The 19,106-nt window shown below is 41.3% G+C and overlaps 1 protein-coding gene across 1 annotated transcript; it reads right to left on the bottom strand.

Annotated features, from left to right (window-relative positions):
- Positions 1 to 2,012: 2,012 nt before the first annotated feature.
- On the bottom strand, positions 2,013 to 17,204 carry dok1b (docking protein 1b). Its single transcript, XM_008286882.1, has 5 exons — positions 16,846 to 17,204; positions 6,103 to 6,426; positions 5,302 to 5,398; positions 4,997 to 5,169; positions 2,013 to 4,376 (listed from the first exon to the last, which is right to left on the bottom strand). The coding sequence occupies exons 1-5, from the start codon at positions 16,900 to 16,902 to the stop codon at positions 2,973 to 2,975; spliced, it is 2,055 nt and encodes a 684-aa protein (XP_008285104.1). The 5' UTR covers positions 16,903 to 17,204; the 3' UTR covers positions 2,013 to 2,972.
- Positions 17,205 to 19,106: the final 1,902 nt, after the last annotated feature.

The following is a 19,106-nucleotide window of genomic DNA, read 5'->3' as shown; positions in this document are numbered from 1 at the left end:
TTACTTCACTTATTTAACCAAGTGAAAGAAAGTGATTATGTGAATATTCTACGTCTTGCAGAGGTGTCGGGGTTCTGAAAGGAAACGAGTCAGAATTACAATGAATGGAAAGAATGGGGGCTGATTGGTTTAAGTAGTTACGGAGTAGGAACGGAGACAGAACATGAGAGAACAAATCTAACTTATCGAACTCACACACAATCCTAGTTCTGCGTATTTAGATAGTTAACACGTGCCGCATTTATCATCACTCCCGCTGACCCTTGACCTCTGCTATCAAACAAACAGCCTTTGCTAGAATAGTGTTGAGTGGATCAACCCCAGAAACTTTGAATCTCATTTAGAGTTGACACCTAATTTGATGTTTTTCCTTAACACTGTCTTCATTTGTAAAATAGCCAGTTTGCGTCCTCTTTACATTCTTTGTCTTACAGAGCAGAAGATCACCTAAAACTATAGGAGTAAAGAAAGACAAATAAAAAGAAGAAGAAGTGTTAAAGTGAACAGAAAATATTATTCCAATGTGTCATTAAAATTCATTTTATTTATAAAGAAAGATAAGCCAATGTGGTTTAGAATAAACTGTTATTCTCCTGTTGGATTCTGTTATATCCAAAAATGTTCACATGGTTCACAAATGGCCTCCAAAATCAATTTTTTATTTGTCTTTCAATATAAAAGTCAAAACCAGTCCAGTACAATTTGCATTCTAAAATTACATTCTTAACTCTCCCTTGTAGCCATTTCTGTCCCACTATGTGTAATTTAAATAGTTGCCTGAGTATCACGGTAAAATATCAGAGAGGAAAATTCCAGTTTGCGTGTATAAAATGCAAAATAAATGGTTCAAGAATAATTGAGATTGAGATAAAGCAGTCATTGAAACAGGAGCCGGAATCCAGGTCACTGCCATTTGCTTTCCACTTTATGACCAGGATGTGTGTAAGGTCCGACACAAACACACGCTGTAAATGAGTAAACAGCTTGTTTTGAATATTCCAATGAGGAAGCGTTGACCCATATCAAAGAAAATGTTGACATCATGAAAACAGTACAATGTACTGTTCGCCATGTGTGTGTGTGCCCTTTCCCCATCATGGGCTTTTTTTTTCCCATTGAGTTCACCCAGAGTTTAATGACAAAGACAGAACCTTGCCGCTGGTCTTTTACTTTCTGTTTTTCTTCCCTCACTCTGTCTGAAAGAAAGAGAGTTGTTAGGAGAGTTAGGAAATGTACTTTTAAAATGTAATCCAGTTACTATTCCTGCCCAGAAAGTACTTGAGCAGCAGGTGAGGAAATAAAGACTGAAAAAAGAGAGGGATAAAGAGGGATGAAGGGGATAAAGAGCAGCGGCGGCAGTGAAGGGAACAGTCTGTACCTGTTTGTAAGCCAACCAGACACAGACAGGTTCATCCAGCCAGCATTCATCATGTCAGCATCTTTTTCATCTCTTTTCTCCGCTTTTCTTTTCATTCCTTCGTCATCCTCAGCTCAGGATAAACACCGACGTGTTCCCTTCCCTCTCCAGCATTCTTCAAAATGTCAATTAGCTGTTTTTTCCTTCTTTCTTTCTTCTGTTTCCATGTTGTATTCCTTCCTCTTACGGTATCTCTCTCAGTTGAAATGCACAGCGTGTCCGACACAAACCAGCCGCCATTAGCGGTCACCGGAGCAACCGAACAACAGAATTAATGCAGAGATGGTGAAAGGAAGGAAGGAAGAAAAGAAAGCAAGAAAGAACATCTTTGTTTCGTTTCTTGCGGCTCAGCTTTAACAGTGTGATTAAGTGGTTGGAAACCGACTGAAACAACAAAAACAGAGCGTGGCAGAGGGAGAGAAGTTTAGGATGAGGTCAGACTGTTTTACTGTCCTGTTTGGTCCAGAACAGAAAAGTCTTTTAAACAGGAATAACAGCGTCTGATTGGCTCCTGGCAGGACAAACACGCTGACGGGGACGTGCGAATGTAGCAATTAAGGGAGTTCTCTTGTTTAAAGATCACTTAGAAGAAATATTTAAAGTTTATAGATCCACTTTATTATTAGTTATATTTACACACAGCACAGCTGTTTCTGACACATACATACTAGCACATTGCGGGGATTGATTAGTTTCATATTTAGTTTTTCTATACATAAACATAACAAAATTCCAAAAATATTATCTTGTGCAGGAAGTGGCCCTTGTGATTTATTGACCATAAGACAACCATGTGACCCTACGACCCCTTTATGTCCGTTTCAAGACCCAAGTCCGACTTTTCATGCTTCCTCCAAAACAGTGCCACCACTGTTGATTTCTTCTTCAAATGCTGGCTCCGAAGATGCAACCACGTCCTACGTTAGTGTCCTGGGCTGAAAAAGTAAATCTCCTAGTATCAGTAGGATTTAAGGCAATAAGTCAGTCCAGAAAACACAAACTTAAAAGGATCAGCTCCTTTTGGTGAAGTCTCAGAGATACTCCAAACCTGTCCAGTAATGACTCCTGGCTGTCACATTGTCTCATATTTCAGAGAAACAGAAAAGCAGCAGCGCAAAAACATGTTTCCCAGTCACTTCATAAGCACAGCAGACTTTTTCGAGCCAAGCCACTCTCTCAGCTTGTTAAAGTGAAGCCCGTAGGCCGAGGTCCCTCTGGCAAAGCCATACAGTTTGTGTGTGTGTGTGTGTTCAAGTGAAGTGGCTGGCTCCAACCACACTGTGGCTTGGTACGCCAATTATGGGTTTGACCATGCAAACACTCGCTCTCTCTTTCTCAAACACACACACACAGGGTGGCCCTACAATAGTTGCACTCCATGTATCAAAATGCAGCCGTAATGTGGTTTTCTCATAGTTGTGAGCTAATCCACTCCGAATGAATCGACTGTCTCAAATAATTATTCCAGTCCACAGATGGAAGAAATGTAAAATGTGCTTAGTCCTCTCAAAAGCTGGAAGAACACAGCGTTCAGCGTCGTAGACAAAGAGCAACGTCAAATATCTCCCAGGTTGTCATAGATGATATCAGGTGATCTCAGTCGCGCCTGATGGTGCTGGCTGTACCACAAATTAGCAGGAAGAGGCTTCTGTTTTGACACTTTGCTGTACAGCTCCCTCCCTTCTCCACCATCACCCCAAATGTTGTTGTTGTTGTTCACATTACTGCCAGGGCCGCCGTGTTTCCCAGGGGGCAGCGGCACCGGCTCCTTTCGAGCAAAAGCGCCTTTTCCCGGCTTGGGAGCAGTGACGGGTTTGGGCCACCTGGGTGTCGGAGGTTGTGGTGTGCCGCGGCTCAGGCCCAGCTGTGGAGGAGAGTGTCTATGGGGCTCCGACGGCTTCCCCTGAGTAGGAGTGCTGTAGCTCCCCTCCGGTCCTGATGGAGCCGCCCCCTCTTCATGCCTCCTCTGGCTGTGAGGCTCTGCACGGGCCTCATCGTAAATAGTCATCCCTGAGCTTGGAGGCAAGCTGATGCTTCCTTTTGCGCAGCCCTCTGGTTCATCGTATATATGCTCCAGAGAAGCTGGAAGCGATGAGGCACCTTCTGCTTGACCTCCTGGGGGTCGCCTGTTACTGTTGACCCCTCTTCCTCCACCTCTTCCTCCCCCTGTAGCTCCGTTCAGATTCAGCGCGCCTGTTTTCTGGTTCAGCTCCAGGCTGATCCGGTCGTACACGTGTGAGTACAGGTCAGGTGGCTTCCTGTGGTTGCTGCCTGTGTGGTGATGATGATCTTGGATACCGCCTCCCGAGTTGTCGTCTCCTACTGGTCGGAGGCGTGGATTGGGCACTGGTGGGGTGGTTGGGTTGCTGGTTTGATTCTGACCCTTGATGCTGTCCACTGGGTCAGAATAGAGGCAGTCAGCGCTGTGCAGAGGCAGACGGACTGAATCTGCTGGCTCAGAATAAAGACCTGCATGTTCATCAGCTGAGGACACAACCTTCCCTGCATGGTTTCTAGGAGACCGTGGAGGTGTCCCTCCTCCTCCCAGAACCCCCAACATTGTTGGAGGCTCTGGTAAACTCCTCCCTTTGATTCCTCCTCCACTTCCTTGCCCCCTTACTCCTCCATCTCCTCCCTCTCTCTTTCCGAGCACACCATCAGCCGAGCCTGGTTTGCTGCCGCCCGAATCGCCGTCCGCCTCCCGACTGCTGCAGCTGCTGCTGTCTCCGCTTCCCGTCGTCACACCACCAGGAACAGCGTTGCGTATGTGCTGCAGGGACGCGGGGCACTCTGGATCAAAGTTCATGGGGCAGCTGAGGTGACGCTCCTCCGCCAGAGCCTTCTGCGACTGGATGGCCTGGTCCACCAACTTGAAGATCTCGTTGCCCTGCTTGGTCTCAAAGGTGAAGTTTCCGGGGCCTGAGTCACAGCGCCGGCCAGCTTCAAAAGAAAACATCACCTGAGAAAGAAGGGAAGAAAAGATTAGTTAAATGTTGGAATGCATTTTATGGTAAAGTATGTGACAACATAAATATAAATGGCAAGATGGGTCTGATGTAAGTGAAGCTAATGCATACTTCCTTTATCTACTTTATTTTCTACTTTCACTCTTACTGTTTTTAGACATCTAATTCTTGCCATCTCTCTTTCACAAAAGCAGAAATGATCAACTCTCTTCTCTATGTCTTGCATGCAAATGTATGCAGACATCTTCAAACTTAGTTTCAGTCTTGACGTAGGCATAAATAAGCATCCTGTGCAGACAAACCAGACACACATAAAGGTCATCTGTCAGTCTTAGGTCCTAATCCGGAGCTCTGAAGAATCAAAGTGATACAAAAGCAACCACAGGCTCAAAATCTAAATATAAACTGTGACGTCGATAACCCAACCACAGGTATACATGCTGTTTCTATTTGCACTTCTGAGGTCTGATCATTCAAGCAGCCAGGCCTGAAATTCAACCACGTAAACTTCCTCTCCATGTACCTATTAGGCGCGTTATATCAACCCATTTCTAGTTCCTGAAAAGATTTTTCTCATTACTCTTGAGTGTTTTTCCGGGCACCAGGCACCCACCCGATCTCTCCCATATCTCCTCAGCAGCTTGTACGGCCACACCAAAATGTTCCTCTTCGTCTTTGGCTCCTTCAGGATCAAGATGTCGTTTTCAGCTTTCAGCCAGTAGTTTCCTGCAAGTCCACAACGTTCGGATGCTTCTGTACGTTGAATGCTCACCCAGAACTCATTCACTGCAAAGACAGAGGTGTTGGTCTTCAAAAAACATCGCCAAGAAAGTCTTAACTTAGATTTAAGTGAAATACCTTACTTTTTATTTATCTATGACCCTGAAACTATAAGACTGGACTACTTAGTGTCCTTACCCTCCTCTCTGGAGTAGTAGATGAGGTTTTCAGACATCTGCAGGTCCTGCGGTCCCCCATTAGAATCTGTAGCGCTGCTGCTGCTGCCACTTCCACCCTGTCAGACACACAGACATGGACAGTCAACCAGCTGAGAAAGACACCAAACTAGGATTTGTCATAGCACACTCTGCCCAGATGTTTCCATTCAGCAGTTGGTGTATGTGTTGTGCGAACAAAAGGAATCGACTGCTACTGAAGTATAAAGTGGGCAAAGAGTGAGAGAAGAGTTAAAGAGGCTGAGTGTGCAACAGAGAACGAAGCGGATGAAGTCTTCCTCCTGGAAACTCCCTCTGGCTTCCTCTCTGCAAATATGTGTTATGTTCATGTTTATGTGTGTGTGTCGGCTCGCACAATAGAAGTTGTGGCCTGCACAGACACTCCAGGGGCATGTGGGAACATTTGGAAGATATGTACACAAAGAAAAAGCATCAGGCTGCATCATGGCTGAACTAAATTTAAAGCAGCAGTTTTTTTTGTTTTTTTTTTTACTTTTTCCATAAAACTTAGGAGTTTTATCTTTCACTGGGTAAATATTTCTGGTCACATTTATGTTCAGTAGACCAAAGAGCAGAGACAGTGAGTGCAAAGAAGCATTTTGTGGATAGAGCAAAAGACAAACACACACATGGAGGAAGCCTTAAAAACACATCCACCCACTCTTAGTCACATACTGCAGACTCTATTTCCTAAAGCAACTACGATGAACGTATTGGTCACACACACACAACAAGGAGAGCAAAGAAAACAGTGTAAAGATACCTGAAATGCAATGTCACACATGGTGTCCATCCAGTCCTTAGCGGCGTTCTTTTCTGCAGCGAACATGTGCATCTTGTCATTCGTCTCCACGCAAAACGCTGCCATGTTGTCTTTGGGGCAGCTTTCTGTCAAAGCCGGCAAAATGGAAATGCATTCTGACAAGCGGATGATCTTCTTGTCCAGCTTCCTGGTTTTCTCATTGGACCCGCTTCCCGAGCCTCCGCCGCCTCCGCCTCCTCCGCCCGAGGGCGCATCGTAGAACTCGAGGCGGGCGATGCCGTTTTGGCTGGCAGGGTAGAGGACGAACCAGTTCTTCTTCCATTTCTGATTGGGGGAAAAGGAGGACATGTTACTTTGGGGGAGGCATAGTGGTGCAGGAGTTAGCAGTGACGCCTCACAGCTTAATGGTTAATTGGCGTTTCTAGATTGGCAGCAGGTGTGGGTGTTGTATGTCATAGAACAGGGATGGATGGGCATTATTGCGGTGAAAACGTAAATCTGCACTAAGATTTTCTTTCCTATACATCAAAAAATCGGTGTAACGTGAAAAAAGACGCACCCACTGAAAATGACCATTCAGCATCTCTCGCATTTTAGCCTCCTTTAGCCCATTGTTTTGGTTTTTCAACTCGCAGCTTTTTAGTTTTGATTCAGTTTTGCCGCTGATTTCAAGTTTTCATGTTAGTTACAAAATTTAAAATGTTTTCCCTGTTTTCTTGTAGACCTTTGATTACGTTCTACTATATATATATATATTTCTGGTATTAACTTTACCACACATTGTGAGCAGCACACCTTTTTTCTTTCTAGAGTTCATACCAGCCTTTAATGTCAAAAGGTTAAGTTCAAGCTAAAACTGAAAGTTGCAGAAGAGGGTGTTCAGGCTAGAAGGGTAGGAACAGAAAAAATGACTGATTGGCAAATCGTGTAATTCTTCATTTTTTCTGCAACGCATCCTTCCTGTTAACACCCGTTAAGACAGGGTACAAAAATTTGCATGTGGCTTAATCATACAGCAATAAATGAAAAGGCAAAAGACGCAGAGCTGGCCACAGATGATTAAACACTGATGAAGAGAAAGGAGTCCTGGTGAAGTCCGTTGAAAATCTGAGTCAAAACAGTCTTTTCGGGTCTTTCTTGTGCTTATTCTCCTGACTGAGGCTTAATGTAGGCGGCATGTGGTGGTAAATCTAAAGCTGTTTGAGTCAGATGTGTTGCACACCATCGTTTTCTCCACATTCAGTCAGCATCAGCGGACCACAGCTACAGCATTAGTCATTGCTACTCATAGAGAAAAGAACCATTTCCTCACAAAATCAAAGCAGAAACTGGGCTTTTTTTTTCTTTTTTCTTTTGTTTTTGTTTTTTACAATTTGCTTTTAGATGATTAGTGTAGTACATTGAATGTATTTCAACAGTGTTGCGAAATGAAAATAATTTTCAGTTCAGGTTTAAATGTTAAGCCCCCCAGAATTAAATAGTTTTACGTATGTGTAGGTTTTTGTGTGCTTTGGCATCATATAGGTTGAAATATGAACCTGTTCAAAACTAGGTGACAGGTTTGTCATTTCTCCCTGAGGGCAGCAGTAAGGAAACAAGAGCTAAAAATGATCTCTTCCGCTATGAGGACAAACAACATGACACTCAGGACTGAACAATGAGAAACACAGCAGGTGTTTAGGACTCCAGATGTTCGGTTCTAACTATAGACACAATGCAAGAGAAGTCATTCCACTGAAATGCGTTGGATTACAGTAAACTACATGGCACAATAAGTGAAAACATATATTTTGGAAATCCAACTCATCACTTGTACCCTCTGTGTATGTTTTCCTTCCCTCATCTCAGTTACATTTCTCCGCAGAATGTGTGCTTTCCCTCCATTTACTCAGCAGGGCGGATGCTGCGTGACAGTCAGAAAGCTGAGCTTGTCACAGGAAGGTCAGCGGTTTTAAAATCCCTCAACCCACAGGGAAAGTCCAGCTAATGGAGATGATGAATGAGAAACACTAACTCTGAAACTGCAGGTCCTCAAATGCTCCCTGATTAATGAGATGTCCTTTTTAATTGGACGGATAATATTGAACTAACACAATCACGTAGTGCATTGTGAAAATTAACAACACACATGGAGCTCAACAGACCTGCAGCCCAATATGTGACAGATAGCACTATTTTGGAGATAGTTATTCAAAATTGGCTGTTTCAGCCTTGTGGCTTGGACTGGATATTTGCAGTAGTACAACAGGCCTTTATAATAAATTTAATTTAATTTAAAATGCTCATAACATTTACAATGGCTTTATTCTATTTATGCATAAGCCGTGACAGTGAGCCAGTAGCGCAGTAACAGAATGTTAAACTGAAGCAGCTAAAAGAAATCAAATGTAATGACTTATATCTTTCCTTTTTCTACTGTGAAATGTCAAAATGTGTTCTATAAAAGAGGCCCATGCTAAAGTATAAATGCTCAAAATGAATTTTAATCTTGAAACACATAAAAATGAAGCCTTTAAAAACATTATGTGTTGTAATAACTATTTGCATATTTGCCAAGATACATATCCACCAACTGGACAACTGCTGCATCTGTTAGTGGTGATCGATGTGGATGAAGGACTCAGATGCTACGCCTCAGGAAAAGTTACAATCGATCGTTTTCCACTGCAGGAACCTGTGGGCCACTTTAGGGCAGCTTGAATCTTTTCCACTCGCAAGAACCGCCCGTGTAGAACCTCATTCAACGCCATTTTCAGTAGAGAAATGGACCTATTATTCCAGGAAATACAAACGTGCACGTCTCAATGCTGATAGGTTCTCTTGATGTCCTCGTTAAGTCGCAGTTTTTTCTCTAGCAGTGCCATCGTCAATGTAAAATTCACCCTAAAATAACAAACTCTGAATTGTTCTATTTCCTGTGTTCTCATTAAACTGGAGTTACATGCAGTAACTACTATTTGTCGGATCCTACACCACAAACACAAAGACTGAAAGGGCCAATTATGTTGCTGTTCCTGTAAACCTTCACGCCAGTTCCTGCAGGGGAAAGCTGCCTAATGACACACCAGAAAAATTACAACAAGTAAAAGTTTTGCATTCAAAATCATAAGGGGAAGTACATACATGGTTGCATAAAAGAGACTTTAAAGTGTCCAAAGTAAAACTGTTGTGGCCCGTGTGAGTGACATATTATAGCTTAGATTATAATCACAAATAGCATTTTACTATTGTGGCTGGTTTAAGTGGATTTCACCATATAGTTTAATCTATAACAGTGCATCATAATGTATAAACTTAAACTGCAATATAACTACAAACTCCAACTTACGAAAGTATTGTAGGAGCACAAAGTAGCATAAAGTGGAACCGCTCTAGTAAAACTGTACTGAAATAAATGTATATTTACTTTGTAGTAAAGGGTTTCGGTGCTGGTTGAATTTTAACAACACGTCATGTCATCACTATCATTCCCAGCATGAAAATAAGAGACAGGCTAAAGGTAGAATTATGGTATTTGCATGATGGCACAACGGTAGCCACAGGGTGTATGTATCTGCTATCCACAGAGTCTTTGGTTGCTCTTCCTGTGGTTTCAGTTTCCTCTTAATGTGTGACTTTTTCCCCATATGAATCGAACGCCTAAGGACGGAGGGTGTCACATGCTGTACGGATTGTAAAGCTAAGTAAGTGATTTGCGATACTGGGCTGTATAACTGATTGAGCTGAACGAATGCTGTCATGACGGAGGTGCATGGCATGCGTTAATGGAAGCCAGCTTCATCCCTTTCTGACTCACACACACTCACAAGGTTTCGTAAGTCAGCACATGTGCATGCTCCAGCCCTTAAAATTAACTGCCAGAAAGGACAGGAAATGCGTGGGATTGTCATTACCCAGGATTCTCTTTGCTTCCTTCTTCTGCATCCAGGTGTCTCAATATATATATGTGTGTGTGTGTATATACATATGTGAATGTCCAGCTGTTTGTATTGTTATTATTCCCTGGACACCATCTGTAGCTGCGCACGAGACTGTAAAAAGCCACGCATGTTAGGTCAACACAAACGTCATTGTGCAGTATACGTGAACAGGGTGTGAAACTCGAACTCTTTTGCAATATAGACCTCCGTGTGTGTGTGTGTCTGTGTGTGTGCATGTGAAACAGCTGGTCCATATAAGGCAACAGACTGTTATCAGCCCGTATTACACGGAGTGGAAATTATGCAAAAAAGATCATGACAGAGAGAGAAACTTCCTCGATGATGTCCCGCCCGTTAGCAAGAACAGGCGCAGCTCAGCAAAGAGAGAGTTGTGAGTTTCTCATCGTCACTGTGGAAAAAATAATCCATATCTTTAACTATCAGACTGATCCGTATGACAGCTGTCACGGCTAAAAATGGACATTTTTAAAAAAGGTAACACTTCCCTTTGCAAAGCTAAAATAATTAGCATCAAAACTGGTTCACATTCACTGTTGACACATTCACTTCTTCCCTCCTGAACAGTGTTTCCACTATCAGCTGCACCAGCCCAGCAGAAGTAATGAAATACTTGTACATAGATACCAGTGAGCAGGTTTGACACACTGTGGCTTCCCTGTTTATTTGTCACTTTAAACATGGGGGTCTTATTTAATGCAGAAATGATCTATCTGTATGGATTCTCACAAAAGTAGATAAAACTAAATGGAAAATGTACCTGCTGTTAGGACCAAGGTAGCTGTTCTTCCTGTCATTCAACACTGACGGTGACACAGTGGCAGGTTTTTGTGTGAAATCATTCCATTTTACACATCAAAGCCGATGCTGATTCTGTCGCATCGTCAAACCTGCACATTCAGAATTCATAGCAGAACACATTTTCCGTTTTCTGTACATATTTCTAATTAGGATTACATTCATGCACTTGCTCGAAAAATAAGTTTCATCTGAGATTTGACTCTGAAGCGATTCCAGTAACTGTAACTCCAGTTATTAGATTCTAATCATACGTAAAACCGACGCCGCCTCTCAGATAGATATGTTTACCCATACCGACGGTGCAGAAACACAGGCTCCTCTTTTACTGCCCTGATGCTGCAGGACTAAACCAGTCGACCAGGTTCCCACTGGCCACAGACAGTGACACATGCAGGGGCTGTGTGCGCGGTTATCTGTGTGTTGTTGTTTAAAAGCATGCAAGCATCAGAGCCTGTCTGTTCTCGTTAAGTTGAGTTAAAGGGAGACAGAAGAAAAACAGAAGCAGTGTGTGCAAGAGACAAACAGAGAAGTGTTGGCGAGAGAGGAAGCCCAGCTCTGTGACCACAGGTTTGCTGCCCTGACCTCAATCCTCTGCTGCGTCCACAAAATAAAACCTCCGAAGACGTCGGGACTCATAGGACGGCTGTGTGTTGACTATCTGAATCGGAAACCAACCTCAAGCTTGAATAAAACAATGCTGCAAAAACAAACTCCCAGCAAACTACTTTCAAATTTCTAAATAAGCTGTTGTTTTACGCTAACCCATTCCAAACAATCCACTAAATTACAGATAATTACTTTTGTGTTAATGCAGCGTGCTAAGTCTGGTACTGCTGCTCTGTGACGAGCAAGCGCACAACACCAGAACAGAACAGTGCCAACGGTACAAACTCTTAAAAATGACACAGGAGCAAAATGTAGAAACTAAGTTACACACCTGCAAGTACAGCTGCTGTGAATGCTTTTGTAACTGAGTAAGAATTTTCTGGATCAATTATGTCGTCTATAAAAAGTAAAAGATGTCCATAATAACGTCCCAATATTTGAAAAACTAGAGTCAGCAGCTGTTTGATATTCTTTTACGTTTAAAAAAAAGGCTCCAACAGTTAATCAATTACCACCTTTGTTGCCAGCTTATTTTCTAATGATAAATTAACTGATACAATGATTTCGTATTTATCTATTTGTTTCACCTTCTGAACTCGAAAACTTGCCGACAGGTTTGAAAGGAATGCTGTCGACACAAATCTGACAAAATGACACCAATTACGAGAGCCAGAAAATGTAAAAACACAAAGAACCGTAACTTAACTTTCCAGTGGTCTTTGAACTGCTCATCTGTGACGTGCCGTTCGATCAGGAAAATGAACCAAATCTAAACTTAAAATTGGGATCTTGTATCAGAATAACTTTCATCTACATGTCTCATTGATTTTTTAAGTTAACCGTTTGCTCTAGATCGAGGCCACGACTAAATCAGCTGAGACCAACAAAATTCGGCGACTTTTTCGTCTGAGCATAATGTGAATAGTTAATTATCTGTAGTATGTGGTCACTGTTTATTCCAGAATTGGTATCAATTAAAGAAAGCCATCTTTCGTTTTTACTTTTTACTGATTTACGGCATTGTAACTTCTCTCTACTTCTAGCCATGGCTGTTTCCATAGAGGTGCAGGACTTTACATTGCAGTGAAAAATGAGCCCACAGTGAATAAAAATGTATAAACTGCAGAGAACATCCAGTAAGTGGTTGGAAAAAAATATTTTTTAGATAAAGATTTTCCCTATGGTCAATAACGTGAAGTTTTCCCTCATCTTATTACCACACAGAAATACAAAGCCCATTGTCATCCGTGACAAATTGATTTTACAGCTGTTTAAATCTGCAGAAAAAGGGTGGTTTTGCTTTGAACAAATATTTGTTTTTTGTTGTTTTTTTTTTTAATAATCTGTTAAGACTTTGAACCAGGATGTGATAAGAACAGGAAATGATAAGCAGAATGTGAAAGAGAATCAGTAAAATCTAAATAATATCCACGCCTACTGAAATGCTCCAATGTGACCCAGAGGAGAGGAAACCAAAGCTGCACTCTGATCAAAAAGATTAATGTGTTCATCGGAAGATACCAGAAAATCAGCCTAGTCTCTTAAAGCATTGTTCTCCGAGTCTATTAAGGGCCTCGCTGGAAACTAAACTTTTTTTTTTCTTTTTTCTCGAAAGTAACAGAAATTATGCTCGTCCAGTTAATTCATGCCAGTTTTTTCAGGACGGATCGGTTATTTGTATAAATAGGAGGATATGACATCGTATGGAGGAAAATCTTAAATGTGGCTAAAACGTATAGAAGACTAGAACTGATAATGGATGACTGCCAACTATTAGAGCCCTCATGAACTCAACACTGTCTTCTCACCAAATCACAAAAACATGCTAGTCTTCCTGGAAATGCTCCTGCTGCAGACTATTTACGAAGAATTACACTCTTTCCAATGTCAAATTACTTCTTCATTCTGCAGATTTTCTTGTGTTTTGCTTCTGAGAAATACGACGCAGCATCTCAGACGCTGCATGCGACGGACAAACGGAGAAACGAGAAGCACAAATCCATTAAACCGTGAGGTAGACTTCAGACATGAATCACTGCCGTATTGATATAGTGGCCTCAGGGTTTGTAATTCTGCTGTATTCTGACACACCCCGTCTGCTCAAGTGGCGGCTAGTTCCTGGCTGAAGCAGTCTTTAGCGCTGATAAGGAAACAACCACAGTGCCGTGCCCACCTCTGCAGCTTTTAGCAAACAGCTGCCAATGTAATCGCTTTTCGTAGCTCCAGGGTGCAGGTGAACAAAACATCTAGAATCTGAATGTGTGTGGATGATGAGCCAGTGCACAGACACGACTCTCCACGAAAACATGCACACAATCTTTTTGCTTCCCAACTTTTGGCCACAAGCTGAATGATAGATGACAGTTGTACAACTTAATAAACTGTAATTACAAGAGCAGAAAATGTAAGAATCATAACTGAGGCTGTATTTACTGTGTACATAACAGACTCAGCTGCCAGTCAAAAAGCTGCCAAACATCCACATTACTGCAAATATGTGTTTTACATGTCAGCATTGTTCAGATGTGAGTCTGATAAGCTGAGACGGAGGTATGGAGTACGTAAGTCGTGCTTCGGATGCTGTGAATACCTTTACAATGCAGTATGCTTGAAGCTGAACAGAAACAGCACGTTGGTCCTGTAGGAGTGTCTGACAGGCATTGTGTTTAAAATGCTATGAATTTTTCACATTTCTCCCAAGTTTCATTGAAGGCGCACTCAGCTGACGTGAAGTTTAGTTTATGGATCGCGTAGTAATCGGCCCGTGAATGCAGATGTTCTGTATAATGACTTCTGTGGAGCTAAGGGAGGTTTTTTTTTTTTTAGAATTTGACGATTTAACCTACATGTCACGATCGGGTTTATCTCGGGGTGGATTTGAAATTTAAGATTTGTAACAGAGAGTTTACACTCGTTTGAATTTCGCAAAATAATGTGTCACAGTCAGCGAAATGTAAGATCCAGTGTGTTTTAGGCTTAACTCACATCAGCAACGTACAATCTGGTTATTTCAGCGTCATTTGGCTACATTGACTTCAGATGTTGGATTTTTGCTGGTATTTTTTTTTTACTTAATTGCAGAAAACATCAAGTCTCTCCTGCATTGAAGTTCACATATTATTAAAATTAACAGATATGTCATAAAATACATTTTGAAACCTTAAAATGTTGGGCTTTTCAAATGTACACATTGACTGAGCAACATGAGAAAACTACCTAAGGTTGCCGTTTTGATTTTTATTCGACATTTTGTCAATTTCTAGCTGGCAGGCCTGTCAATGTTTATCTTGGGCTGAATTTTGAACACTTTATATATATATATATTGGGCTTTTTGCTTTTATTTAGAGCAGTAGAGACAGACGGGGGGGTTAAGATTGGGGAGAGACCTGCAGCAGAGGGTCATGAGCAGGAGTCGAACCCACGAGCGCTGCATCGGGGAACTACAGCCCCTGTTCATGGGTCACCCGCTCAACAAGGTGAGCTATAGGGGCACCCTTTTCTTAAAAATCTGTAAGATTTTATGAAAGAATTGCATTTAATGAGCTTGTACAATGACTATTTTAGCATCAGTTATCGTAAATAATTCATCAAGATGTGGTGTTTTGGTGGCCTAGAGGTCAATCACCTCTCAATTCTCCACTCATTTTACTTCAAAAGTCTACCACTAAGGAATGAATACTAAAATACTTAATGCCATTTTATATGCCCATTGCGCCATTAATACTGGTCCATAAACTGATCTGATGGTTTACAATACTGGGGACAAGCAGCAATACACAAGTCAGTCTAGCTACAGTATAAAAGCTTAATGCATGCGCTGTAGATAACACGTGTATGAACTGTGGCCGCGGCTTTAACGTTTGACGTCCCGGCATCATGCAGAAAGGGCCATTACTTCACAAAACAAGAGTCTGAAACAGAAACTCGGGTCGGACGTTGCCGCTGCGCTCTTGAGTCACATTTTCCATGCGTGCACGTGGAAACGAACCTATCAGCGTATGTGAGTGCATGTCCACTGACAGCTCGAGCGATTGCGTAATTCACAAACCTCACACCAGTTTCGACACTTTCAGATCAGCCAACATTCAGCTTCCTGTTCTACTCTTTTCAACTTTGGTGCATTTTTTTAATCTCCTTCAGGGAGCTTCTGTTGTCTTGTCGCTCGACTCGGCAGAGACAAAGTGTTGTTTCTGAAAAAGTGGCGTTTTCTATTTGAAACCGATCATAAAAGGCATTGAAACTTGCGCTGGGTGTATGAATATGTATTGTGAAGCGGTGATTTCAGGGCAGGAAACAGGACCAGAATGTTTTGTTGGTCCATGTCATATGACCAGAGAGAAACACCGAGACAAAGACCCTCTTACAAATCTTTAAGAGTAACTGAGCTCTTATCCAGCGGTGCTTTGAGACCAACAGTGAAGGTTGCAGGGATGCAAAAGACGGAAACAAACACAGACACACGGGTATTATCACACTATAAGTGAGTCACTTTGAAAGTCAAAAGTGACGCAAAGGTGGCTTGGCAACACCGAATGCATGGTGTGAAGATGAAGTGGAAGTGTGTCTGCCATCTTTGTGAAGAAAAGATCCGTTTGTCTCAACTTCCCTGCTCTGTTGTTCTCACTTTGCAGGCTTTTATGATGTTAATTGCGGAAAGTCACATCACAATGAGGCTAAAAATATTCAAAACTGTCACCAGCATTCACACACACACACACACGACCAACAACCTTCTCCTCTTTCTCTTTGCCTGCCCTAGTTTACTTGAAGAAATTGCTTTAATCTACTTTAGTTTCACATTTTGGATGCTACAAAGTGCACGGGGGCTGTCTGGATGCATTAGATGCATTCATGCACAGCAGGTTTACTCCAAACCACCACATCAGAAACAAGGTCAGACCAGAGAAGCACGTCAATAGGTTTCTCTTTGTGCAGGTACAGATGGTTTATCTGCTCTGTAATTGCACCAGGATGTGCTCTATTTGTTGACAAACGCTGCAGAGTTAGCCTCACTAATTTGTGACTTAAATAGATTTTTAAGAGTTAATCAGACACTAAAACGCCTTTAAATGCAAAGTCCCAGGAAGTTTTTAGTGGCTTGTTTTTCACTTAACTGGCATTAAAAGGTTTTATTTGGTTGTTTATGATGAGCAGGAAGGACAATAAAGTGGCTTTATCACACTTGGTGCTAGCTACCAGTGAATATTAGGCATTTTAGCTAACTTGTGTGTACTGTTATAACCTCAAATTGTATGTTCCTGTTATGCTGCTTTCTAATTTGCATGTTAAATTAGTGCAGAAACATTCATTATGGGATCACAGGCTACAGTTTCTGACTCATTCCTGTCAACGCAACAGTCCCACTAATACAAATTACAGCTTTTTTCTAGAACTTACCTTCCCAAACTTTTGATGCTGCACATAAAGTTGTCCCTCCTTGACGTGGGTGTCCATGCCCCTCCACAAAGATGAAATTAGCTGCCTTGAACTTGACAGAAGAAAGTCACTTCTTTCTTTTTTTTAATGGGTTTATTTTGTCCTTTATCCTCTCCAAAACAACAACAACTTCCCCTTTTTCTCTCACTTCAGCTCTCCGGCCGGTAAAATGTTGGTACCGCAGCGCTCCCTTAAAAGTGTCATGGTGGGAATTAAAAAAAAAAAAAAAACTACGGTCCAAACAGTTAGAGAAGCGCTCCAGAAGTCAGAGAAGGTCCAAATGTTGTCGGCGGCTCGTCTGTCTGTCGCCTCTCTCTCTCTCTCTCACTCCTCCTGCAGGGCTGAACCGGCGGAAAGCTCGAGGAAGCGCGGCACACGGCGCTTCCGGCTGGCGCTGTCAAAATAAAAGCGCGATGGCGGCAAAACACAATTCATCAATAGAAGTGTATAAAAACTCCCGGAAATAAGAATAAGAATGATACGTTTTATATTGCGCTTTTTAAGAAACTCGAAGACGCTTTAAATAGATGGCATTCAAAATTGGTTACATTTTTTTTTATTATTAAATGCACTGCTTTCAAAGATAATTATTATCTAAAATATTTTTCTTCTCAATAATAGAATAGAATAGAATAGAATGCCTTTATTGTCACTATACACATGTACAATGAGATTAAGAGCAGCTCCTTCAGTGCAATATAGAATAAAGTACAAAATAAAGAGCAAAAATTAAAAAATAGAAGAGATTTAAGTATAAAATAAGTTATATATACAGTATACAGTATAAGTTATATGTACAGTATGAATTTAGAAAAATATTGCACAGCATAGCCATTGATGATATTGCACATTTGTAGAGTTTACAAGTTAACTTATCTGCTGATGTCTATTCAATTCATTCAATTACAATAAATAAATAAATAAATTGTCCCCTTGGGGCAATTTGAGAAACCATGAGCAGTTGGATCAACAAATAAACAGTTTAAGGTGCAGATACATGTCCCCGATATATGGGAATCTAAATAAAGTAAGTAAATAAAGTGAATCCATGCTTCACCTATCATTAAAAAAAATCCAGAATCTGTCAATCTGCCATTACTTTTCATTTCAAAAGTTTAACTAATGCATACAATATGTGTAATAATTTGCTGTATGTTCATGTTCTAACTATGTGCAATGCAGGAAAGTCAGTCAAACTCACCTGAGTATCCTCCTGGAACAGAATTTATTTCAATTCAATTCAAATAACTTTATTTGTCCCCAAGGGGCAACTGAAAGCAATTCAAGAATTGGCCTCAAGATGAGCTCAAATGTCATAAATCCAGCTCACATGTGCACACCTACCTTCAGTTTAGATCGTAGCTGAGCTCAGAGAAACCTTCCAGCTGAAGAATCTAAAGACAGTCTTCTAGTATCAGACTCTGAGCTTGCACCATTCTGCATAATTAAGGTCAAACATTCAAGAAAAGTAGCATCTACCAAAACAGATTTCTGAGTAGAGTGGGACCTTAGAGCTGTGTGTTCTTATTGTGTTCCCTTGCAGTGATCGTGTGCATGTTGGGCCGGTGTTACACTCGTCCGCTAGTTTGCAAGAATTGAGTGTTGATCAAAATACAGACACTGCAGGAGGTGGGCAACAATGTGTAGATATGACCTACAGCACAGTCATCTAAGTGGGCTCCAGAGGACGAGAAGAATTTTATAATACTACACACAACTTCAACTACAGATCTCCATTTAAGTCGTGCTTTAGAATGTAATTATCATACCTAACTATTTTGCAGTAATGTGATGCAACACAGTTTTATTTTAGAACACACACCATGTACCTACAAGTTAAAGAGAAATATTTAAGGCTTTTGATCTCGTCCAAATATACTTACAGTTCTTCATTATTGCAACAGCTGTTTAGTTATAGGACACTAATAGTAACAATTACCAATCAAAAAAAAAGAAGCTTGAAGATGTCTGAAGTTAAATCATGCAGTAAGTAGAGCTCTAATGAATTCACCAGCTTGGTTTAGTCAGTGGTATTTAAATCATCTGAAACAGGAAACTCAACAGTAATGTTTAGTTGCTGTAAAAGGTCAACTGATTATTATAAACATAAGACACATCATCATAATTTACCAGACGTAGCTATTCATGGAGGAACTTCAGAGTCTATGCTTTACAAAGCGCTGAAGTGGTCATAAGTGTGACATTCAAAGGCTTTATTATTA

This window comes from Stegastes partitus, unplaced genomic scaffold (assembly GCF_000690725.1).
Source record: "Stegastes partitus isolate 25-593 unplaced genomic scaffold, Stegastes_partitus-1.0.2 Scaffold474, whole genome shotgun sequence".
Lineage (NCBI taxonomy): Eukaryota > Metazoa > Chordata > Actinopteri > Pomacentridae > Stegastes > Stegastes partitus.
Note: the sequence above shows the minus strand (reverse complement) of the source record. Positions and strands in the feature narration are given on the sequence as shown.

What these genes read in the sequence shown, in the direction of transcription:
- dok1b (XM_008286882.1), bottom strand. Translation starts at nt 16,902, where the DNA reads ATGGACACCCACGTCAAGGAGGGACAACTTTATGTGCAGCATCAAAAG. An exon ending in TGTGTGACATTGCATTTCAG is followed by an intron (nt 5,399 to 6,102) that starts GTATCTTTACAC and finishes TGTGTCTGACAG; the next exon opens with GGTGGAAGTGGCAGCAGCAG. An exon ending in CTACTACTCCAGAGAGGAGG is followed by an intron (nt 5,170 to 5,301) that starts GTAAGGACACTA and finishes CTGTCTTTGCAG; the next exon opens with TGAATGAGTTCTGGGTGAGC.